The sequence below is a fragment of the Python bivittatus genome, unplaced genomic scaffold (assembly GCF_059951505.1).
Source record: "Python bivittatus isolate LINGU-HERP-01145 unplaced genomic scaffold, Pbiv_v1 ctg000480_np1212, whole genome shotgun sequence".
Taxonomy (NCBI): Eukaryota; Metazoa; Chordata; class Lepidosauria; order Squamata; family Pythonidae; genus Python; species Python bivittatus.
The window spans coordinates 75,537,758-75,563,678 of record NW_028277075.1 but is presented as its reverse complement, the minus strand read 5'-3'; the positions used below and the strand labels follow the sequence as shown (position 1 = coordinate 75,563,678).

The 25,921-nt window shown below is 42.9% G+C and overlaps 1 protein-coding gene across 3 annotated transcripts; it reads right to left on the bottom strand.

The window, feature by feature from the left end:
- Positions 1-219: 219 nt before the first annotated feature.
- Positions 220-24,946, bottom strand: PRKAG3 (protein kinase AMP-activated non-catalytic subunit gamma 3). 3 transcript variants are annotated; one of them, XM_088146367.1, is made up of 14 exons: positions 24,725-24,774; positions 23,056-23,156; positions 20,338-20,380; positions 18,297-18,913; positions 16,838-16,919; positions 15,033-15,091; positions 12,535-12,580; positions 11,966-12,020; positions 11,335-11,461; positions 9,803-9,968; positions 7,754-7,791; positions 6,699-6,845; positions 5,366-5,459; positions 220-2,800 (listed from the first exon to the last, which is right to left on the bottom strand). In XM_088146367.1, exons 4-14 carry the CDS (start codon positions 18,810-18,812, stop codon positions 2,778-2,780), a joined length of 1,353 nt encoding a protein of 450 aa, XP_088002493.1. In that variant the 5' UTR covers positions 18,813-18,913; positions 20,338-20,380; positions 23,056-23,156; positions 24,725-24,774; the 3' UTR covers positions 220-2,777. The 3 variants fall into 3 exon arrangements, 2 of the variants coding, with proteins under 2 accessions (XP_088002493.1, XP_007419876.1); XR_015797164.1 differs by lacking the exon at positions 23,056-23,156 and having other exon boundaries at positions 5,279-5,459; positions 24,725-24,946; XM_007419814.4 differs by lacking the exon at positions 23,056-23,156 and having other exon boundaries at positions 24,725-24,940.
- Positions 24,947-25,921: the final 975 nt, after the last annotated feature.

The following is a 25,921-nucleotide window of genomic DNA, read 5'->3' as shown; positions in this document are numbered from 1 at the left end:
TTACTTATAGGTCACAGCAATTAGCAGATTCAATAGGTTGAATCTGACTAGTGGACAAAAATATGCTCACTTTTGTATAGTTTGCTCCTAAGTCTATTACACTTATATAGCAGAATTTGATAATATTATTTGGTGTCGGGAAAGTAGATGGGGAAAGAGAGAAAAAAAAAAAAAACCTGTATCCAAAGGCAAGAAATGTTCTGAAGGCATAGCTTTTTCAAAGAAACATCACTTTTATTGCAGAATTTTATTACAGAATTGCTCTAGCAACAAATCATCTTGGACAAAGGGAGGCCTTTAACTCTCTTTAGAATTAGGCAGACCTTTTTTTTCAGGGGATATAGAAAAATAAAAATGGCCATACTCATGCATGATGGGGGATGTCTGGGAAGAAAATCAAAATCCACTGTTGGGCAATAGCCTCTCTTTGGAGCAACAAGAGTGTACATTCTCTCAGATTTTCCAGAACTCTTAATCCTGTATTGCAAAAGCAGGGAATAAGGAAGACAAACAATCTGAAAATAGATATTGCAGCCTAAATTATCCACCAGTTGTTGCAAAAGTCTCAGTAGGGGGGCATCAGCAAGAAATCACTGGGCTGCAGGTTAGATAGCGAAGTTGAAAAACATTGTGGAAAAAGATAATGGCAAACCACTTCTGTATTGTTGACAAGAAAATTTTGTGGGAGCAATGCAGTCAAGAGCTGAGCTGAGCTATCTTGTAACAGGCAGCAGATGACACCTTACCTACAATGGGATAAAGAAGCCATTTCTGAAAACTAAAATCAGGCAGGACCTTAGAGCTGCCTCTTGCCTTGGGTTAAATGCATATCCTTCAGGCTAGTCAAGAGAATAAAAGATGACAATCTTGAATGAGGCATTAATTTGAGGTACTGTATTGCGCTAAGATAAAGCCACTGACTTCAAATCTGATGACTACAATAGTTAGCTTAATCTGGGGGCTTTTCTGCTATTACCCCAAGTGATGCAAAGAGAGGTCTGGAGAACTCAAAAAATCATACCCTGGTTCATTGAAGCCATTCTTCAGTTATGGTTATCTGTAGATTATTCCCCTCTAAAGAAGGGCTTTTGGGAGTCATGCAGGTATATGTCAGCCCAGGAGATTGAAGTACCCATACTTTATATGTTCTTTAAACAACACTTGAATATCGCTACTGTCACCCGCTGCACGTTCAACTCTCCCCACAGGAGTAGCGCTGACCCCGATTGGCCTTAGCAGTGATGCTGAACTGATGCCCAGACTCCCTACCTAATTTTGTATAGGCTTTTGCTATCCAGAAAGCGCTCTCATCTAAATGCTTTAAGTCCTGATTCTCATAAACTTAGTCTGGATTCTCATAGGATTCTCATTCTTCAAGAGCACCTCTGTGCAGAGTTCACATGTTTAGCAGAAAAATTTAGGCTCGCTCTTCTTGATCCTGCCCCACTGTGGTTTAGGAAATAAACAGTGGTTAAGCCAACCATGGCTTAGGACAAGGAGTGGATTGGGGCAGTATCAAGTCTTAAACTGGAGAAGACTTGAAAGGGAGCTTGAGGATTATCTAGCTCATCTCCTGTAGTTTGAGATCCACCTTAAGCATCCCTGGCAGGCACATAGCCATTAGTCTCTGCTTAAATCAGTGTTGTCCAAACTTGGCCACTTTGAGTGGACTTCAACTCCCAGAATTCCCCAGCCAGCATGGGGAATTCTGGGAGTTGAAGTCCACTCAAAGTGGCCAAGTTTGGACAACACTGGCTTAAATAATCAAGCGCTCCTTGCTGGAACATGGAAGTATGATCCTGTATAAAAAGGGTAGCAGTGTGAAAGTTTTATTTCCCCAAGTGTGATAGCAACAGGAGCAAAAATCATATCCTGTCCTGGAGGAAAGCTTTCCCTCATTGTGTTCCTCCTGGCACAGCCTTTGTTACCATGTGCTAGAGTTTCACAGAAACACCACCTTGATTTATAATGCAGGCTTAAGAGGAAAGATGAATCATTTATGGTGAAACCACCTCTACCCATCTCCTGCTGATGAGGGAATATGTTTCAGAACAGGGCCAAATATGTTGAATAGATGCTTAAGAGTTTACCGCCTTAGGAGCCTTGCCTACCTTGTAGCAATTCTCTTAGGCAGGTCTTGGGCCTTGCAAGTGGTTCAGTGCCATGAAATAACAAAGCAAGGCGTAAGCCTATTTTAAGTACTAAGAAAAAATCTGCAATCTTTTCAAAGTAGCTCAGCCTAATCCTTTTCAAGATCTGGAATCTGGCTTTAGATTCGAATTAATCCATCTCCAATGAGTGGTCTTTTTTCCCTCCTATCATCCTGCAGGGAGGGTAAGGAACCCTCCAGATTAGCCTCTAACCTGAAGCAGTAGATGTTGCCTCTAGCAATTTTTTCCCAGCTGAAGCAAGAGAGGCCCTGAGGCATGTTGGATTTTTGTATACAATCTCCTCCAGTAAGTGAGGCTGAGGGGAGGAGGCAAGCAACAGATGCAGTGTTCACAACATCCCCCCACCCCCCACTTGTAGCAGACTGCTTCTGTATATTGGTAGGGATGAAGAAGGAACATCTCTGTTTGCAGTTCTGAGGTTAGAGCATCTGTCGTCCTCAGGTCTCCTCTCAACTTTCTTGGTTCACTGAGAGGAAGGAACTGGCAGTTGAGGCTCCAGTGTTGGCTGTGGGGATGCAAGGCCTTCTTCATCACTGTCAGAGCTTCTCTTCCCTGAGCCATAGATGCAGTAGCAGTAGATCAAGTAGCAAGTAGTCCTGCACGCTGTCAGAGGGAATAGCGGTCAATGCCTGCGGAATGGAATTAATAAAAGTTAATGTAATCTAGTAGGAAAGCGAGCCAGCCCTTTGCTGCTCTTTGGCTTGCAAAGGGGCATGATGCTTCTGAGAAGCAGCACAAGGTGGTATGTCCTACAGGACAGAGCCTGCCCTTGGTTGTCTTGCTGAGAAGTACAGTTCTGGGGGAGAATGCAGGTCAGGCTACTACAACGGTATCCTCAAGTACACGTACTCCCCCCTCCCTGTTTAAAAATGCCTGTTTTGCTGATCAGCTCATTAGTAGGTACTTCGCTGAGACTGAAGTCACGATGACGACCTTGGATTTTGTTGCATTAAATCAATACATTGTAAGATCAAAGAATAATTACATGACGTAGAGCAGTGTTTCTCAACTTTGGCAATTAAGATGTGTGGATTTGGGAACTCCAGTTCTGGGAGTTGAAGTCCATACATCTTAAAGTTGCCATGGTTGAGAAACACTGATGTAGAGTCAGGTCAATGCCTTCAAGGGAAATAGGCAAGAATTGTTCTGCAAGCAAGGAGGGCTGAAACATTCCTTAAGTCCTGGGAAGCAAGATGGTATTTGGAAGAGACCCAGGTAGGCTCCTCCCTGATTCACTGGGATGTAAGAGGCATGGGAGGTAAAGCACAGCCAAAAGGCTACTAAATTTTTCCTCTCACACAAGATTCTGTTATTACAGCCTATCTCAATACAGTACAGTTCTAGCTTTCCTGCAGAGTCTGATTCCTGATCTGGTCTGCCCCAAATTGCTAATCCATGGTAAAGCAGGAAGACTGGGACAACTATTCATAGGTTACTGGATGATTTGCAGTAGACTGGAAAGAGTTTCTGACTAATAGTTGCAACAATAAAATATTTCATTTTTTCACACCTAAATTAGTTTACTGAAATGAAAGGAGCTTTCAGGTAATTAAGGATTTGTCAGACAGGTCTCTGAGATTTGTGTTTCATTCCAGATTCTGGAAGGTGGAATTTTGGGTTTAAAAAAAATGAAGAGAATTGAGCAAGCTGACTTTATTCTGCTTAAATGGCATTCTATTGCTCCAGTGGATTAAAGATAGCCCTAAAATATATATAGTGAGGTGACAATTTGTAAGTATAAATCACCTGTTTAGGCACTTCACGGAAAAACAGGGCACAGGTCTCAGTCAACAATGTTGGGTATAGTCCTAGATTTTGCCTTAATTAAATGCAGCATTTAATGGCTGACTTCATGAAACCATGAATCAAGGAGAAACTCCGACTGTGATTGAGAAAGGCCTTTGCCTCATAGCTTTAGCTCTGTTTTGAGTACTGTACTGGAATGTTTCAATGGGTAAATTTTCAAGCAAGGATGGTGTATATAAAGAAAGGATAATACCTAAGCAACATTATCTACTGCTTTTTCCTTGTACTTGAGAAAGCATGGATATTCCAAGAGAAATCCATAAAACTCTCCCCTCCATACCTCTAGGTCTAAAAACCTTGGCATTTTGGAAGGTGGGAGGGCATACTGGGAATAGCCAGCTGAATTGTTACCAATAGACAAACTCTATCTTCAAATCCATCCCAGCCAGCTGAGCACACAAATACAAATGGGCACAAATACAGCTAGGTAGTGGGAAATAGGAATTCATGGCATCAGGCTCACTGAAAATCAAGCACATTGGAACAAGGTAAGAAAAAGCCTTTGGTTGGGGCAGCTGATATGCATGTGGCCAAACTCTCACAATAACCATACAGCTAAAATGATGCAGCTTTCTTAATGCTTGTTAAGAGAATTACGCTTTTTTTTTTTTTACGTTTCCTGTGGGACTACTACTTCACAAGCTAGTGGTAGCCAAGAGAGTCCAGAGCTGTGCAATGTGTGAGACACTTCAACACCAAGCATTGGTGGGGGATTTCAAGAAAGAAGGTAGAAGGCTCCATATGGTTTCTTTTCCTAGTTGTAACTTCCTCTGTTACTGAGGATTCATTGTTTACTGCTAGAAATGGATATAATATGCAACTAATTTATTAGTGCTCTGCAGAAATAAATAAATGTCTCTCTCTCACGCGCACACACTCAGAACTTTTCTGACACATGTTGCTCGGTTTGTTGCCTGCATCAGAGCAAGCCAAAAGCCTTTATCTCTCTTCTTATAGCAAAACCCTATCAGTGTGAGTTATGCAATCAGCAAATGAATAAAAGAATAAAATCCACAGGACTAAAAGAAAAGCAACTGAACTTAAAAGCTTGCATTTAATTTTGGAATCATAAAATTAGAAGATGAGATTCTGTCTTTTAGAATGAATGCCCCCCCCCGCAAAGTTTCTACACTACTATACCTCCACTGCATTGGCCTCCCTTCCAAGCCAGGAGTCTGGTGCTAGACAGAGTAGGAATACAGACCTGGCTTGATCAGATGGACATAAGAAACCCAGCAGCAAGTTAAAAACGAGCAGCAGCAGCAGGAAACAGGCTGGAGAGGCCAAGGCATGGGGCCTACCTGAGCTGGAGAGAAGTGGAGGAAATGGAGGGTACAAATGGAAGAAGGATGGAGCGTCGATCAGCTAAGAGTTTAGGGCATCGATACCTGCAGGTGTGAGCACCAGGGCTTGGAGAATGTCAGAGAGGGACACGATCCCCCGTGGAGCGTTCTTCTTATCCACCAGAACCAGGCGATGGACCTGCCCAACGAGTGAGCCAAACACCATCATGGCAAAAATAGGAACAGGACAGTAAAGATGAGTTTTAGAGACCAGAGAGAAAAGATACCATTCATAGAAGTGAAAGTACTGTGGTTGGTGCAATCTGTTTAGGGATCAGAGCATTCTGGGGGAAGAGTAGGTGGCAGGTATATAGAAATACTATACACGTGGCACAGCAGCAAGTAGGCCTTATTGCATCAGTCATCTCCAATGACCTGGAAAAGAACAGATGCACTGTGCTGAAAGAAAACATGGAATTTTCTTTCCAAACCAAGCTGTATGGTTACAAATTACACTTTTTAAAAAAGGATGTTGTCCCTGTGATCGAGTTCCTGAAACATCCTGTGTTTTCTTATATTGCTCTAATTGTAAGGATCCCAGTTAGAGCTAATAACCCCCCATCTAGTTAGATTTCCAAATTGTCTGGATCCATTTTATTTACAGGTGTTACTATCCAATTAGTGCCATTTCATTTATTTTAAAGTGGTTGTTTTGTTCTATTATTTGTAAAACGCATCATATTTTGACCCCCACCAGTTTTATAACTGGGTTTTACTGTGATTTGTACTTACTTTCTCATAAGTTTTCTTTTTCTTTTTGAGTTGGTCAATGACTGTAATAAAGCACTACTACTACTACTACTTAAAAGGATGTTCATGGAGGGTTGTAAGTTAGTAGTAATCAGATGCTTTCACCATATCAGCTTGGATTTGCAACAGCATCTTGCTGTATTGTATGTTTGCAACCAATAATAATAATAGTAATGCCATAATTTGCATTTTTGTGCTCAAATCTTGGAGGCTGCCAGGAAGAAAAAAAAAAGCTAGAAGTCCAGATGTAGCAAAAGTTGCCCATCCATCACTGGATTAGAGTGTAAAATAAAGATCCATCTGCAGCACCCAAACACACCCATCCATTCATCTACTATTTGTAGTCATGGTCTTTTCCATATGAAAAAGAGCAGGCTAGGTGAGCCTATGTTGTTCCTTGAACACGTGTCAATAAAAACACGTGTTTTTATTGAACACATGTCAATAAAAGGCAGGAGACAGGTTTCAGAATGGTTGGATGAAAACCATACCTCGGGCATGACTTAGTAGGCAAAAGGCCTTGGTTCTAAAGGACACACATTGAGGACATCTGGGGAAAGAAGGGCATGAATGTACCCTACCGTTGCCCTGCAGGTTCCCACTCCTGTCTACCAGCCTGCAGTCATACCTGCTCTTTGACGATGCGATCAATGATGTCTTCTAGTGTTTCATAGGGGTGGCATGTAAGGACCCCTTCTATGCAGACCAAGCGCTGTTTCAGGGCTTCCCCCACACTAATGTCCAGGTTGTTGTAAGACTTCTGGGCAGCCAAATGCTATGGAGAGCAAGTGGAGAGGAGGGGTTTGGAGGAAAGGGGGGGCCATGGCGTTACCACAGATTATGGCCACCTTGATCTCACACGGTTAAGGTGAGAGAATAGTGACAGACAGCACTTCTAATTCTTTGAAACAAGGCCTTAGCACAATCACCCCATACTGACACACTAATTCATGGTACACTCATATGTCACATTAAGCCATGATTTGCTTAACCATGGTTTATCAGGCAAACTAGAATTGGCTGGCTTCTAACAAACTAAATCATACCTGACAGCTTTACAGACTTCAAAGGCTGGGTACACCCAACACAATAAGTCAAAACCAAATTAAAAACAATATGATCTAGTGTGATGAGGAACCCTGTCACTCTATAATGAATTTTCTGTGGAAACAAAATTACCATAGTAAAATGATTATTCATCTAGTTCACTGTAGAATTCCATGAATGGGGCAGATGACAACAGAAGCTTCATCTGGAAGCATTGTCCTTACATTGCTTCTCTTTCACACATGTGTGAGTTAGTTAAAAGTCGAACAACACGAACAACATAGCTTTGGTTAAGAATTGCTGTTTCCCTACCACATACACATTCAGGTGTCAAACTCTATGTGAACCCTTGCTAGATTAGTTCTTCTTAGTATATTTATCCAAAAACTTTGTTCCCAAATAATTTATCTTTAAAATGAGAGTTAGCTTAGGTTTTTTTTGAAAAAACTGGTAAAGAAAGCTGACTTTTATATATCTATATCTACATCTAAATCTGTATCTACATATCTATCTACCTACTCTTCCCTTGGGGATCGGGCACAGTCTTAAATTTGGGAATATCTTCCTTTAGGGGAAATACGATCCTTCTGTTTATCAGACCATCTGAACCTGGAAGAGTAACTGCCCCATACTTACAATCACATCAAAGCGGGAATAGAGGCCAACTACTTTGCCTGTATAAGAGACAGAAGGGAACAGCAGGTCAGGAATCTCTCCAGGTGAAATGAATTAAGGAGAGATTCCATATGCATGAAAGACATCACAGAAAAAGCTAACAGATTTTCCTGCAACAGGAAAATAAACTTTCATCAAAAATCTTGATCGGACCTAACATTGAACATGTTTTCATAATTTCATCAAGAATTTCCAGGCCTGCCCTATAGCATGAAGCTAAGAATGGAAAAGCAACATTATCCACTTAACTAAAAGTTATCCCTATGGTATATTTTATGAAGAAATTCCCTTTTTCAGTATTTGCCAAATAGGTTGTTAGCAACCATTAATAGAGTTAAGGATTACTTTAGTGTACAACGGGGTTAAATTAGCTGCATATTCATTATCTCATTACTATGCATCTTATTAATCACCATGATTCAAATTGTTGCTTTTTGGCAATTCCATCAAGAAATGACAAAGTTCTCCTCTACTTCCCTGATAATGTCAGCATTTACAGGGGCCAATTTTATTTTTCATGGTGTTAAAAGGACCCCAAGGATTGTTCTGAAACACCCCTCCCTATCTTAAAGTGATAAGCTTGAATCCAGACTAAGGCTGCAGTCATATACCCAAGAAGAAGACTTGTTGAACTAAGTGGACTTGTTTTGAGTAGGGATGCTTAGGGTTATGCTGTGAGTTAGCATCAAACTCTAGTATCTAGTCAACCACCAACTCTGGATGCACTGAAGACAGCATCATCCTTCATACAGGAAGCAAAGGGATAATGAAATGTGATAATATTGGGAACTAAATATCAAGGGAGAGCAGCCCAAATGTAAATCAGCAGCAAATTGGAGAGCTCCAGAAATACAGTATTGAGAGGAGGAAGGGAAGAGGAGATGGAAATGGCCCAGAAAAATAGATTGTAACAAGCATGCTGACTTTGCCACATACAGTAATAAATATTGATGAAGCAGGATTCATAATTTGTGACAATTAATCCAAACTTAAACCTACCATGTGTCAGAACTGAGGAGGCAGCAAAAAGAGGAAACTATTCAAGCTCCTGATGGATAACTCTGAATGGCTGGAGGATTGACCATCACAGTTATTCTTGATTATGACAGCACAGAGAGCATTTCTCCAAGGAAATGGCAATCAACTTCAGGGGCTTGTATGAGCTGAAGATAAGCACCCTCCCCAAGGAGCTAAGGATCTTAGCCATGATTAGAGTGCATTTTCACCCACTTGGCAATGACAGCACCTTTGGAGGGCACCAGGTTGGACAAGGTCAATTTACATAATTTCATGATGCACCTATAGTTACTTTCCTCATTTAGGGGTAGAAATCTCCAAGGTCAAAGAACTAGTGGAGGTGACTGCAGAACTGCTAAGTATAATTTTTAAGTCCAGAATTGTCCCACTCTACTTTGCCTTGGTCAGATCTCACTTGGAATACACTGTCCAGTTTGGGGCACCGTAGTCTGAAAGACGTCAACTAACTTCAGCAAGTTCAGAGAAGGCTACCAAGATGGTGACAGGACTGGAAACTAAGTCCTGTGGGGACCAGTTAAAGAAAATGGATATGTTTAGCCTGAGAAGACTGAGGGGAGATAGGATTTCAATCTTCAAATATTTAAAGAGTTATCATACAGAGAAGGGAGTGGATCTGTTATTTGTCACTGCAGAGGGCAGGAGTAGAACCAATATGTTGAAACTATAGGAATGTAGATTCAGGTTAGGGTTATTAGGAGGACTTTCCTGAGAATAAGCACTGTCAACTGGCGGAATAGTTGCTTGATGAAGTGAAACATTCCCCTCGCTAGAGGTCTTCAAGCAGAGGCCAGGTAACCATCTGTCTGAAATGCTTTAACAGATTTGAACTAGATTTCCTTGGGGGTACCTTTCAGTTTTAGGATTCCGTAGAAAGAGGGAGCTGCGTTAGCTATGCTCAAGCATGGGAGGAAGAGGGTCAGGGTTGAGCTGGCACTGCAAAGACTGCATAGGCAGACAGAGATTTCCCCACACCTTTTTCATTCACCACAGGTAGCGCCGAGACTCTGCGGTCCACAAAAGTCTCCAGAGCTGTATAGACAGGGGCTGAGTCTTGCACGATTGCAATGTCACGAAAGGTACCAATGCCCAGCTCATAGATGGTTTTCTGCAGGAAGCGTGGCTTTGGAAGCATGGCTCCCTACAATGAGAAAAAGAAAGGATTATTGTGGAAGCCAACCCTGTCCTTCTCCTTTGCCCACAGTGGAGGGACATGGATACAAATGCTTAAAGCAGCAGCAGAGGTCTAGGGCAAAAGCATTAATATGCAGTACAGATTAGCATTTCCTCTTACTGCAAGATCTATAAACATTTCTCTGTATCCAAAAAGCTTGTAAAAGACAACATGGCCTTAAATAGCACTGGCATATGGCAATCTCAGGTGGCTACAAAGCACCTTGTTAAGGCCCCCAGTTGGGAGCCACTATTTTGACTCCCACAATGCTCCTGAGACATTCTTGGAACATGTGGAAGTTTAAGGTGGCAGTTCCTAGCTGACTAGAGCTGATTCAGAGTAATGATATTGCCAAGGAAGCCTGCAAGATCAACCAGCATAAGAGAGAAAGACACCAAAATAGAAGGGGTTCATCAGAAGGCAAGAGGTTCCTCCAATTTCAGCCTTCTGTCTCCAGTTCTAAATAATTCTTCTTCCATGATCATCAAACCAATTTTCATTTTCCTGTGCCAAAGGGAAATCTGAATCCTTATTCTGCAGCTTCAGTTCACTTCAGTGGTACTCCTCTTATTTCTTTGTTCTCCTTCCAAAACATTAGCATTCCTGATCAAACTCCCTTCAGGGATAAAATAAGAAAAGACAGATAATTATTTGGGTCTGAGGAGGAAAGAACCTTTAGGCTTCGACACAGATCATAAAGAGGAAGAGCCCGTCTACAATTCTGAATTCAGTATTCAAACCCAGAGAGAAGGAGAAGTGTAATTCTGTACTCAATGCTTCATGAAAGAGCTTTTGGCCAACAATATACTTTCAGCTCATAACCATAGCTGTGGTGTAGAGATCTCCATGCCAGACCAGATCCAGATGCTATGGAACAGAAGATGCCAAAGTTATAGCCACAAGGCCCTTTCTATCAATCACAATTCTATCCACTCCTTTCCTGTCTCCCTCTGTATGGAATAGCTTCCTTCATTCTAGATCCTACCCTTAAGTTAGATGCCACCCTAGCCCTTTCTCTAAATGCCACTTTTTCCACAAGTAGCCACGTTTTAAATAAATGCAATAACTTTGCCCACCTTTACCCTTCACTCCTTCCTGTCCCTAGCACTTTTCCCTGTTTCAAACTGTGAACATCTTGAAGGCAGGTATGGACCTGTGTGCCCATGAAGACATCAAGGGTTATGCTCAACCCAAAAAAGACTTTACTTTCAACTTTTCAAAAGCACCACAAGCATTGCTAGTACCATCTCGATAAACAAACCCTTAAGGAAAGAATTCAGTAGAACCAGCCCACACAGCAGCACTTCAGGCTTCCTAGACATCCAGCACTCACAAAGAGATGCAGAAATTTGAGGATGCGCTTGTGGGTCAGGATGTGCAGGACGTTCCCCGAGATGGGCTCAATCACAGGCAGCCGGTGGATCTTATTCTTAATCAAGGAATAAACTGCATCGAAGAGGCTAGAAGGGGGAGAAAGGAGAGACACCCGAGGGCCTGTGATGTGCCTGGCAATGGGCTTGGAAACCTCCTCATCTCTGGCTTACTTCAGGGTGGAGGAGTATGTGAAGGAATACCAGCTGAAGGACAGCAAGAGTTACTCCCTTTTATGGACAGAGGTTTGGAGTACTCAACTAGCCAGAAATAAATGTTTTATGGTGAGATCATGGGGAGAACATCCATTTTTTTTCTGCTGATTATCAGCTGATAAAACTATAAGACACTATAGATTCTTTTAGGGCATCCCTGGCTCTCCTCCTTAGGCCAGATATCCCACTTTATCCCCCAGACTTCTCTCAGATTTCTCTTTGACAGCCACAAAATCACAAGGGTTTTGTAGTGTAGGGCAGAGTGAAGTTGTTTGCTATAAGTGGCGAGAATGAAGGTTGACAAATCTCTTACAAAGAGAAGATGCTTTCCTGCTCTTGCCTGTGTGGGAAGTCATATATGGGAAATGCTTGACTTACCTGTCATTTGGAGAGATGTGCACCAAAGGCTTGAAGGAACCCTGCAAATACACCTCTGGGGAGAAAGGGAAACAGTTGGATAGCATATAGTTAATGAAAGTGTAGTTGATAATGTAATAAGTACGGTTTCTTTCAACAGTACAAGCTGAATTTGTCAGAATGGCCTTATGTAATCTGCAGTAGAATTTCCTTATCTTTCAAAAAAAAATTAGGATAATAACAGACCAGCATTAGTAGCCCATATACCTCTGGAGTCTAATTAGAATAACATAAACCAAACTGTAAGGCCAGCATAGAAAAAGTAAAAGGAAGGATGTAAGGATGGCATGACATCATCATCATCAGGATGCAGCCAAATAATATCTCTACCATTAGCAACCATTTGCCTAGTAAGAGAATATCGGACAATTAACTCTGAATTTAAAGAATGGTTTTAATCTAAGCTGAATACATGTAAATAGACATAAATGTAGCATTCACATTTACGGTGCAAACTGATGTTAACTAATGTTAACAAGGTTAAATTGCATTTATGCATACCCAGTTCCTCTTAGGGGTACCCTGCTTACCTCTCCAAGTTTCAATTTTGTGTTCCTCAATCTCATATATCTGAACCTGGAACAAAGTCATAGTGGTGAATGGGACAGGTACCATTGCTGATCACATGCGTTTAAAATCACTACTGTCTGCTATGCCTGAATTAGGAAAAAGAGTTGGATTCCGAAACCATCCATTATTCTTCAGGGCTCCAGTCTGGAGTGCTGGAAACACTCAATCCAGTTTGCATCACTCCAAAGGTAATGCATTCCAAACTCAAGGCTTCCAGAATAAGCTTGCAAAAAACAGAGCTTTGTTTGCCTTCAGTTTAGTATGGGAAAAATACAGACAGATGTACAGTGGTACCTCTAGTTACGAACTTAATCCATTCCATGACTCTGGTTCCAACTCGAGTTGGTCTCAAGTCGAGGTAAAGTTTCCCATAAGGTTCAATGTAAATACGGTTAATCCGTTCCGCCCTCCGAATTTGGTCGCACCACGAGGCAAATTTCCCCATAAGGTTCAATGTAAATATGGCTAAACAGTTCTGAAACATATGCATTTTATTTTTAAACCTCAAAAACCTTCCAAACGCCACAAAAACCTTCCAAACGCCACAAAACACACCACAAGCCTCACTGAACGTCTCTTTGCTACCGCGATCTCGCCCACAGGAAGCCGCAACTGTGTGGCAGCAGGGAAAATGGCCGCGGATCCGGTTCGTAAGTAGAGGCAGAGTTCACAAGTAGAGGTAAATTTTTGGGGCCGGAGCTGGTCGTATCTTGAAAAATTCGTAAGGAGGGCCGTTCGTAACTAGAGGCACCACTGTACGTTTCAAATGTTTCACCAGAATTAGATTATCTTTTTCAGCAAGGTAGATCTTTATGAAAGGAAGATGTATGCCAATTTCATCCTGCAGGCCTTTGAGCTGCATTCTTTTTAAAATTTGATTTTTTTAAAAAAAGAAGTCAGTAATTTGTTGTTTTGGGATAGAATATGAAGAAATTTACAGCAAGAAGAACCTCTACAGTGGGAAGTACCTTCGCTAAACTTCAGACTTATCACGCAATTCTACAAGACAAGAAACTCGATGGCGGTGAGAAGGGGCAAATAACATTACCAAGCATCCCTCATTTCCAAGTATTTTCCAGCTCCAAAAATGCTGAGATTTGCGTAAACAACATCTGAAGCAAGGCTTAATTTGAAGACAGACTTGTTATTCACTGAATCCAGCAGTCCCCCTGCCTTTCCTACCAAGGCATTTTACCAAAAATTGTTTTCCTTTTTTCTTGTGTCTTTTGCAGCACCAGTAAGATACTGATATATAAAACAGTTGAAGACATTCACAATTTACAGTCCTCGTTCATAAACCATTTTTGTTTTATATAATAAAATCTTCCCAGCCACTGATGGGAGATACAAAAACATACTTTCCTGATTTCCAGTGCTTACGGTGTCTTTAGTGAGCCTGGGTCAATCAGATTAATTGTAGCTAATAAGAATCCATGACAATTAGTGGCAACTCTGGAGAAACAAATTGGGAATAGAGCTTTGTGGAGGCTTTGAATTAGGAGGGAGCTGGTTGGTCCTGGATAAGCGAGTATCTCTTCCAAAGAATCCCACCCTCTACTTTATATGACCCAGGTTTCAGCCAAACCCAGTGCAGACCTCTAACTGAAAAAACTTGAAAAAGACACAGTGAAGAGATGCTTCTGAGTGCCAAATATTTGATGACTGTCTCATAATGTACATTTGCTTCCTGCTGCTTCAATGGTCAGACCCATAGATTTCAAATGTGAAAATATGTATTTCAAAATATTTAAAATATTAATATTAAAAAGAACTTCTCAAAAGTACGAGTTGCTTGGAACACACTGTTTGAGAACAAGGTGGACCCTCATTTTTTAAAGCAGAGATTCAATGAGCACCTCTCGGTATTGGTTTCTTGCATAAGCAAGCAGGGTGGATTGGATAGCCTTCACAACCCCTTCTCATTCTCATGAATGAGAACCCAACAGTGCGACTTCACATTGTTTTTGAAAATGGCTCTATGGCTTTTTGGATCTTTGATAGGAAGAGTCAAATATCTTGACTCAACAAATATGTTGAGAAGACATGTTTTATATCATTATAAAATTTTCCTCAAAAATCTGTTTCTAAAATGCTTAGGAACACTTCACATTTTTATAAAACATTTATTTTGAAACACACCAATATCTCAGTAACAGTTGTATTCACCATGTCAATGAATACTTATTCTAAAAGTTGTTCATGTGACACTGAAAAACCATTTGTGGTGTGTCCACATTCTCGGTTTCCATTTTAAAACTTTTATTCATCTACCCATTTCTCCAGCTGAAGGGCTCAACTCTTAGAATCCCAAAGCTGGAACAGCTCACATCTGCAACTTAATTTTAGATGGTTCTCCCACTTTGCTTCCACTCTTCTTCTCTCCAGTCCCCTGAAAGGAACTGCCTAAAGCCACTTTGCTCCAGATTTGAGAAGAGGGTTAAGGTGCTCGAAAACTCACCAGAGGGGATTGATAATAGCGATGTAAGATATTAATAAAATCAGTGATGGTCAGCATACCTGCAGGAGAGGAGATAAGAGAATGAATGAATGACACACATACACACCCAGAGACTAGGAGCTGCAGGAATTGACTAACAGAACCTACATTACAGCTGGCTTCTTATAGACAGTCAATAAATAATGCCTTCTGCCCTTGCTGCTGATTTCTGCATTTCTACACTCCCAGTGATTTACCCCTTCCAGTCTGACTGCTGCCATCGATATGGAGCTCTGTCCATTTTTCCTACTCCACAGCCACCAGCTGGGCAGCAAGGAATAGATTTCTCTGTTCTCCACTGCTGTCAAAGTGGTGGGGTGGGGGAAGAGTTTGAATGGCCTAACCAGTGGTAGGTGCTCCACAGCTCACATGGGCCCCCGGGAACCCACCACTGAAATCTGGGAACAAAACACAAATTTGGCAACTTATTCTTTCTTATTGCTACTGAACTAACAAAATAAGTGTATCCAGTTTCCTCTAGGTTTGACAGACCTATTTTGCTGACCAAACATTTTGACCACCCCACCCACCCCCCATTCCTCAGTTTTGTAAATGCTATAACATCTGCAGTCTTTTGAGGCCAAAAAGAAAATAATAATAATTTTGAAATGTTGCTTGCTCCTACCTTAACTGGAACAGGCACCAGTGCATGAGGCAACAGAACCAGGCCCAAGATGTTAAAACTGATGTTCTAAAGCCTCATCCACATGTCTACAGTAATGTGAAATTATGATGTGATTTACAGTCCCTCAAAGAAAAATGCCACAATGAAAGTAAGCACCTAGAGAAGACTGCTCCCGTTTTAGAAAGTGTATCCAAATATGTCCATAGCCAAACATGTCATATATTACAATCAATTTCCTTCTAGGGAAGGAAGAGTTATTCTTTTTACAAATATGAATATGAATGGTAGGATCCTGTGTATCTGATTTCATGCTGGATTGACTGATGTCTCTTGAAACTTTAATTATGTGTACAACGTGCATATTGACCTCCAGGTAGGCTGCATGTTGTCTTACATGAGGTCAATATTGCCATCACTAAACGCCCCCCAAAAGAAAAAGAAAATTTTTGTGCAGGGAAGATGTCTAGTCTCTCTGGCAGCCATAGCACAAATGACCACAGTGGTGCAGAGCCCAGCGGCCACATGGGTAGGGGTGGTCCTGCACCAGGCCAACTAGAGCCCAGCAGATCACTGACCTCTGAAGGCTCCTTCTCCATAAACCATGGATTGTCTGGATGGGTGGTCTGATGCCAATTTAAAAAGGAAAACACTATGTTCATGCCAGGACACTTTTTTTTTAGATTTTTTTTATCTGGCCTTTATTATTTTTATAAATAAGGTGGTGAACACACCTAATATTCCTTCCTCCTCCTATTTTCCCCACAACAACCACCCTGTGAGGTGAGTTGGGCTGAGAGAGAGGGACTGGCCCAAAGTCACCCAGTTGGCTTTCATGCCTAAGGCAGGACTAGAACTCACAGTCTCCTGGTTTACTTCACCCAACTTCAACCTGTCTTAGCAGCAGGCTGGCCATGAGATGGAAGGTCCATCGGTGGGACATCTCCTTGGCAAGCATTTCATGCTGTGGCAAGCAAGACTTGTGGATGAGTCTTAAGAATGTCTGCACGCTTCAAATTCTGCCTCCTTGGCTCTCCTTAACAGAGCTTGAAATGGATGGCAGTCCCAATTCACCTTTCCATCTCTGTCATGCCCATCTGCTGCTGGATTCACCCTCCACTGCTCATTCAGCTGCATCACTTACCCACAAAGCACTGCTGCTTGCTGTCCCAAAGAGGAGCGGCTCGCACCCCATTAGCCACCAGGGCACAGAATGCCTTTTTAATCTGGGAAAAGAGACATAGATCAAACTGACTCAGGCTGTTCTCTGTGGCCTGCCCCACCTCCCCTGTTTCCATAGGGAATAACTGATCTGGCCCTGCCCACTGGACAGAGAAAGATCTACTCCAGGGATTAATTCTTTATTCTGCATTTGTCAGCTTTGAAATTATTAAAGAAGATGTAGTTAGGGAAAGAGGGACCACCTCACTAAAAGTGGTGAAATGGTTACCTCCAACACAGCATTCTGGTCAATTCAAGGAATCCTCACACGGAAGAACCAGGGACAACTGTATTCTTGTGACCCAGCTATGTCATCATTCTATAGCTTTTTCTCACAATTCTCGCAAATTAACCAATTAGCCAAATGCTGGTCATTTTGACAGGCAAGATGAATATTGTAAATATGTTCAAGGAGATTCTTTGCAAAATAATTTCCAGTGAGCCTCAGCTTGTACCATCAGAGATGGAGGGTACATTTGGTCTCATTATAACAGTGTTCTCAGGTGCAATCTTTCCTTTCCCAATATGAATAACAAGCTTTCCAACAGGATAAAGAAAAAATATAACCAAGATGGGAGCAAGCCCACCACTTCCTGATCTTAGCCACCCAAGGCCTACTGTAATTCACCTGCAAGGGTGTCCTTGCCAACTGCTCAGAAGCTATAGCTGGTTCAAAATGCAGCTGCTTGTGTGGTAATGGAGTCATTTACATACTCCACCTCACCTTGCCCATATTACAGAATAAACACTCAGTTCATTTGTTATTTAATCTTTATCTATTTGAATCTATTTGAATCTCTAATTCAAGGTGCTGCTTGTAACCTATAAAGCCCTATGTGTCTTGGGATCTGGTTATCTAAGAGGGCACTTGCTTTGAGTAGAATGCGGCCTTCTGGTAAGAGCTCAAGAGCAGAGCATCCTACACATGCCTCCTTCTCAGGGGTGTCAGCAAGAGAAGACCCAAAGACGCGCCTTCTCTCTTATGGCTTCCCACTTGAGGAACAGCCCACCGCTAGAAACAAAGATAACTCTGTCCCTGTTGGTATTTCAGAAGGTGGTCAAGACCTGGCTCTCCCATGGGGCCTATGGGGATAGACTGGAAGTATGAATCTAGTTGTTCCCAAAGTTAAATAGACGACACCAAGGGGTTTCGATTTTACTGTATTTGATATGGCATGTCTTTAAACCTAATTTCTATTAGGGAATTGTTAGCCACTTAAAAGTCTTTGGACTGAAGCAGCATATAAACTCAAGTAAGTAAACAAATACATAAGATACCAAGCTCCCAGCAGACTCAGACATAAATATAATCAGATAGCAATACTCCCCCACTCCCTCCCCAAATTACTACATGGTTCACAAAACACCCACATTCTCCTCACCTGCAGGGTGGTCTCAAACACTACCAGTTTGGAACTGGTGGGAATAGCATCATAACAGTGATGACTCCGCATGAATTGCATATAGATTTCAGCATCTGGACCCAAGAACTCGATATCAGGACCAAACCCAAGAATCTCACAGTCAAGGGAAATGACATCATCATTGCCTTCCTGGCTGCCCTGTTCAGGCTTTGTGTCCTCTGATGTTACTCCTGTGCTGGGACCCAGGACCGTGCCTTTGTTAAGCTGACCTGTATCTTCTGCAATGCGAGTGCTTGCTTTGGTACTCCAGTCCTCAATCCTATCTCGGGGCACCATGTCATTGCCCGTTCCACCATTGTTGTGAGCTGTCTCCAACTCTTTGGTCTCTGAATGGGCTGACTTAAAATCCAATTCGATAGCAATGGTATCTACAGCAGTCACTTTGCCAACGTGCGCTGCGGTCTCAGCATCAAACACAGCTGCTTCTGGATCCTGGCTCTTGGTTCTGCCATCTGCCACTACATTTGTCAACATCAAATCCACTTCTTTGTCATTGGCAATCAAATCCTTGGCTTCCTGTACTACACCATTGGCTTTCAAAGCAGATTCCTCAATGTCCAGAGATGTGATGGGGCCTAGTGGGTAAGCATTGCAAGTCTAAACACTTTTGACAGGTGAAAATAAGTCATGTTGATCCTTTGAACTCACTAAGTCTACAGATATGATGTTTACTCATATAAAATTACAAACATGGACATGCTGGCTGAAACATCAGTTGTGCAAAGAAGCAAGCCTAAAATTGCAGCAATTATAATTATACTGACCATCAGTCATTTACATACTCCACCTCACCATGCCCATATTACAGAATAAACACTCAGTTCATTTGTTATTTAATCTTTTAACACATACTATAACAGAAAACCAGAGATGCACTGACATCAGTTAAAGTGGTCAGTAGGCATTCTCTTATTTTAACAGGTCCCCTATGGAATACAGTAGGGAAAAGTTCTCCTTTTTACAAAAGCGGGGAAAGCCTATCTAATTGTTTCTTTAAAAAGCATCAGATTGGCAGTAAGGAAGCTGTATACTTATGAATACATGTCTGTGACACTTGAATAGCTTTACAGGTAGTCTTCAGGTTACGACCATCTGTTCAGTGACTGTTCAAAGTTACGATGGCGCTGAACAAACGGGTCCTTGTAGTTCTGGCCATTGCAGCATCCCCACAGGTATGTGATTGCAACCCGAGTGCTTGGCACCCAGCTCACAATTATGACATTTGCAGCAAGCTGCAGTCACATGATTATAATTTCTGACATTCCCTGCCAGCTTCCCACAAGCAAAGTCAGTGTGGAAGCTGGCAGGAAGTCAGAAGTCATGGTCATGTAAGGTCCTCACTTAACGACCTGCACAGTCCTTGTTTAATGATGGCAACTGGGAACGCGGGAATTGTTGCTAAGCGATCCGGTTACATGATGTCGCACTTAACAACTGCTTTGCTTAGTGACAGCAATTCCAGTCCCAATTACCGAGGACTAGCTGTATAATCTTTATTGAATACCCTCATAACCACCCTGTCCCAATTATTCCTATTTGACAGAAGGAAAATAGAGGCTGGAAAATATTTGGGTTTGGCCAATGCTACCCAAGAAACCTAGAAATGAACTTGAATTTTGAATTCAAGCTATCTGAAGTCAAATTTCAGTTGATTTGTTTAGAATAGACTCCATAAGTAGCAACAAAACTCAAATTCCCTTTATTGAAAGTGCAAGGTAATTTGAAATAGAAGGGAAAGTAACATCTGGGTATTGGGGAGATCAAGAGAGCAGCATTTAGCTAAAGTGAAAACATCCTTGCTACATGGAGCTGCCACTTATGCATAGGAAAGGGTGCATAAATACTGGGTACCCTAATTAATACGATTAGCAGTTTTAGAAGACCCCCAAAGCAGGCAGTTAGTACCCAGAGCTATTCCCTGGTACAAATGCCTTGAATTAGCATCAGCTGAGTTGAAAGTAGTCACTCCATCAGTGGGCAAAACCGGGGCACTACTCACCTGTTTCTTCTTGAGGCTGGAGGCCATTGTTCAGTGGGGGCACCTGAGAGGCCAAAGAGAAAAGGGCAGAGTTAAATGGAGGCTTGCTATGTCTATGCTCAGTGCAGCTTTTAGGATCTGAATGCTATAGACCTGAACCATACACTCTGAGTCTGCATGATTAGAGTGAAGGGATCAATATCTAAAGTGGCAATGAAGCAATATCTAAATTGGCAATGTTAACTTCATAGCTTTAGAGCATGCACAGAGTTCTTTATAGCCAAGCTTCAATACTAACAGCACTTAGCAAAATTGCAAGAGGAAGCAACTAACCACAGATGAGCTAGCTCAGATAATAGGGAAAACTCTTCCCGAAGAGACTAAGTCTGAGGCCTGATAAGGAGGGAGGACCCAGGACAACGGTCTGCAGGGACTGACAAGGTATAAGAGTTAGGGGGAACTCCTTTAAATTAATGTAAGCAAACAAGGGCAGGGAATAGAGTTAATGTAAGCAAACAAGGGCGGGGAATAATGTATTCTGCTAAAGTTTCTTTGACTGGTTGTAAAACTCATCTTTATTATAATGGTACTAAGATCTGCCTTTTTAAAAATACTATAAAAGGCTGTGGTTTTGCTCCAAGGGCGTGCCACCCTGCTCTCTCCTAGTGCATGGTGTGAGCACCCAGACTTTTGCTTGGCCAAATGAAAATCTGCTTAGAGAAGTCCCTGCTTGAAGTCTCTTATTTTGTGCTGTTGATTGATTTCAAGTTTTCTGAGTAGCCGAGAACCTTACAAGAGGAAATCCCAGGTTTTTTGCCTAGGCCCAGAAACCAATCCAAGTTAAATAGTAGTAGGATTTCTCTTAAAACGAAACTAAAATGACAGCCCTTCTTTATTTTGTAAGTAGGCCTTTCAGGTAATTTCCTCCACCACTTACAGTGGTACCTCTAGTTACGAACGCCCCTCCTTACAAATTTTTCAAGATACGACCAGCTCCGGCCCCAAAAATTTACCTCTACTTGCGAACTCCGCCTCTACTTACGAACCGGATCCGCGGCCATTTTCCCTGCTGCCATGCGGTCGCGGCTTACTGTGGCCGAGATCGCGGTAGCAAGGAGACGTTCGGTGAGGCTTGTGGTGTGTTTTGTGGCGTTTGGAAGGTTTTTGTGGCGTTTGGAAGGTTTTTGAGGTTTAAAAATAAAATGCATATGTTTCAGAACTGTTTAGCCGTATTTACATTGAAACTTATAGGGGAAATTTACCTTGGGGTGCGACCAAATTCAGAGGGCGGATTAGCCGTATTTACATTGAACCTTATGGGGAAATTTGCCTCATGGTGCGACCAAATTCGGAGGGCGGAACAGATTAACCGTATTTACATTGAACCTTATGGGAAACTTTACCTCGACTTGAGACCAACTCGAGTTGCAACCAGAGTCACGGAACGGATTAAGTTCGTAACTAGAGGTACCATTGTACATGGTTGTATTTCCTCCTCCCTTCCAACTACTGCACGTGCATAGCACCACTTCTAGGAAACACTGAACACAGAGGAGAGGGCAGATGCTTAAATCTTGGACAGGTTCATAATAAAATCATCAAGTAGGACATAAGGGCCACCCAGGCCAAGTTATGTATTCAATCTTATCTCTTACAGAAAACGATGTGCTATATACATAAGAGCCTGGGAACTTTGGGCCCACAGGGCCTTGAGAAAGGTCCCTTCCCCAATGGTCTGACCCCAAGGCCCCCTCCTTTCATCTGTAACAGGTGGCAGCAGGAGGTGCCAAACCTGAAAGTTGGTCTCTGTCGCAGATATCTCAGTAGCACAGAAATGATGCTGGAGCACCCATGTGGGCACCCTATTTAGAATGCCTACAAAGGTGCTGTGTGAAATTAGCTCCAAACAAAGGAGTACTGACTCTCTATTTTGTCTTAAACGTAGGGCCAGCGCTTCCCACTTTGCTCTGCACAGATAAAAGGACTTTGTTCATGCTCCAATCTCTTCCTACATGGAGAAATACATGACGTCAGGGGCCAAGGCTTTTGCTGAGGGGTTGAGGCACCGACCCTTAAACTCTACTGCTTGCCATTATCTAGTTCCCCCAACCCCACAGCAAATGGGGGACAGATCCACTGCTGGATTAAGTCCAGTTACACACCCCTGATGTGCATGAAAGACAAGACATCCAGTCATAGCATGGGTACTCAGACACAATAGGGACAGATTATATCCATGCCCAGGGAAAAGGAAGAAACTCCACAGAAGTTATCTAGCATAGATGTAGCTAATGACACAGCTTTCCCTTACTGGTAGACCTTGTTTAGTGACCACCTCAGACAGCAACCATTTGCAATTACAACAGTGATGCAAAAGTAACTTTGCAACCAGTCCTTGCATTTACGACCTTTGCAGGTCTGTAAAGAAAAGAAAAGCTGAAGTAAGATCATAAGCACAGTTGTGGTTTCACTTAGCGACCACTTTGCTTAACAACCAAGTTGCCAGTCCCAATTGTGATCACTAAACAAGGACTACCTGTATTCAGAAAGCTCAAAGGAGAAACCCCAGAGAAGTAAATCTAGCATAGATGTAGCTAATGACACAGCCTTTCCTTATTCAGAAGAAGAGGATACAACCTTTGTCACTATTTTCTCCTCTCATTCTTTTCATCTATCTTCTATTTACAGTATGGGTAACTCAAAGTCTAAACACTACGAATGCCCATTTGGGGCACTCACCTTCTTGTGGTAACTGACAGGAAGCAGAAGCAGCCTGGCGGGCAATTACAAATGATAATATTAAGAATGGGTCTTGCCTCTCAGCAGTGACAGATGGAAGGCTGCAAGGAATGGGATTCAGGTGCTAAGTTAACTTGTCTTCATTTAGGGAGCAATATTAGTTGACCAGTCTAGTAGTTTAACCAGTTAAAATATTGTGATAAACTGACCAAAATGTCCCAAATGAGCAGACCTACAATTTATTAAAAACAATAATTGATTTGATCAGAACAAGTACTTATAAATCATGAGGGAAAGTGACTTCATATTATAAGACCCATCATTCCCCCACCCATGGGGAAGACATTATTTTTCTCAGAGAAAGCATTTGATGATACACGATTGCATTTGCTTTGTTTAAAAAATGTTTTCCTATTTTTAGTAATGTTAAAGTGCACAGAACTGGCTAGGATGAAATATAAAACTCATGAGTTAAGAAGCACCTGGAATATAAAACTCTTTTTATATTTGATCCTTGAGTCAGCAGAAATTTGTTCTCTCCCTTGCTGATCCCTGCCCTGCCTTTATTCCTTTGACTTCCCTCCAAGGTATTGGGTGACAGCGCCTAACAGATTTTACACCTTGAGGCCATCCTTGGACAGAATCAGAGTTAAGAGGGAAAATACTCCTTTATTGAATTTATATTGTTCAGAGTTCAAGGTGGTGTACCCTATTTTTCCTTACAACTTTCCTGTGAGGTTGGAGCAAGTGGGGAAATGCCCCGTTGCTAGGCAGATTGATCTTCAGCTGCCAAAACTCTGGGCTGCCCACAACAATAAGAACCCCCCAAAGGCTCTGCTCTGCTGGCCCCATTCCAGGCCTTACTGCTTAAGCCAGTGTTGTCCAAACTTGGCCACTTTAAGATGAGTGGACTTCAATTCCCAGAAATCCCCAGCCAGCATGGCTGGCTGGGGAATTCTGAGAGTTGAAGTCCACTCATCTTAAAGTGGCCAAGTTTGCACAACACTGGCTTAGGTATACACTCAGTTCTTCCACCAACTCCAGAAAAGGGGGTTGGGAGGGGGTAGAAAGAAAAGAAAGCAGGGGGAAGATATATCCATAAATTAAAAAAAAACAAAAAACAGGCAGGGTTAGAAGGGAAAGCAGAGGAAAGATATGTCTCCAGAAATAAATACATAAATCAGGCAGGCGGCGGGTGGAGCGGGGGAGAAAGGAAAGAGGGCAGCTATGTCGACCCAAGGAGTAATCCAACACGCAGGCCACCAGCGAATATTACGCTAAGCGGTGTTAGGAGCAAAGCACGCATGTCACGTTTGGGAAGCGGGGCGGGGATACGGAGAGGAAGTTCGCGTTGTGCAGATGCTCCCTTTTGGTGCACAAATCTGCTTCAGGGCTGGCCCTCGGGAAGAGATTCGGGGGCTCAGCTCGTAACCCGGCAAGTCCTGCCGCTATTAATCCCATCCTGGCCTCGCTCTCCAGCAGCGGAAAGCGGCTGTGGATGGCGACGTTGGCGGCAGGAAGCGCCCCGGGCCGGCAGACAGACAGAAGCCGGCTCTGAGTGGCCGCTGCGAATCCTTTCTCGGGGCGGGGCGGGGCGGGACGGGACCGATTCCGGAGCGGGCGACTAGCCGTTTGTGGGACCCTCAGCCCCCGCCCGCCAGTGCCTTACCTGCCCCAAGGCCTCGGCCGCTGTCGCTTGCTCCATGCCGGCAGCTTCTATTTAGGGCAGCTGGCCCAGGGGGCTTGAGTATCAGGCTGGGCGGCGGGCCCGGCACACGCACACACGTCTGCTGCGGGCGGGGGGTGGGGGAAGAGGGGAGGAGAGGAGTGACAGCAGCGCTGGTGCCGGGAGTCGTCTTCAGCTAGAACGCCATCCTGCTCTGAGTCGTAGGCCCCGCAAAGGTCGGCTCTCTTCTGTAAAACAGAGGTCCTATGTGTCTGTAGATGTTAGGCAAACATTCAGCTGGTGGCACTCCAGGCACCCTGGGCTGCTGATGGGGAAACAGCTTCAGCTCCTGCCACTGCGCGTCTATGTTTGTTTTGCATTCATCAGTGCACGTTGCATCATCTAATGATTTTGTCAAACATTTAGATAGAGTAGGGCTACTCTATCCGAGCTGGAAAAATCCAGGCGACTGCATGGCAGGAAAGAAAGCTATCAACAAAATTGGTCAAAACCTTTGAGGGGACATGTACCAGGCTCCAAGCAGCGGTAAATACTTCTTTACGGGAGAGGACGGGTCCTTGTGCTGTAAAGAAGGTGATGGCCCACCCCTCCTCAAGAGGTCATCACTGGACCTGGCAGTAGTGGACAATTTTGCGGGTCTGCAACCTTGTCTTTTTAGATAAGGTTATTGAGAAGATGGTAGGTCTACAGCTTCAAAGGGCTTTGGAGGAAACAAAATATCTGGACATGTTCGTCAGGTTTCAGGCCAGGATACACTATCAAGGTATGATCTCTGGCAGGCTCAGGATGGCAATAGTGTATCCATCCTGAGCCTCTTTGATCTCTCAGCAACACCTTGATACTACCATGGTATCCTGTGCCAGCTGAGGGGTTTGGGAGCGGGAGGCAGTGTTCTTTGGTGAGTCTCCTCCTTCCTCCAAGGCCGGTTCAGTTGGTGTTTGGGAGGGAGAAGTTTTGCTCCCAGGCCTCTGTTTTATGGGGTGCTGTTCTCCCCATTATTTAACTTGACCCCATGGGGCTAAGTATCATCGGTATGCTGATGACAGTTGTACATCTCTACCCCAGGCCATCCAAGACAATGGCAGTTAGGATTGCACTTTGGAATGAAAGAGGGTAAGGGGAGATGTGATGGAGGTTTATAAAATTATGCATGACATGGCATATAAAACATGGAGAGAT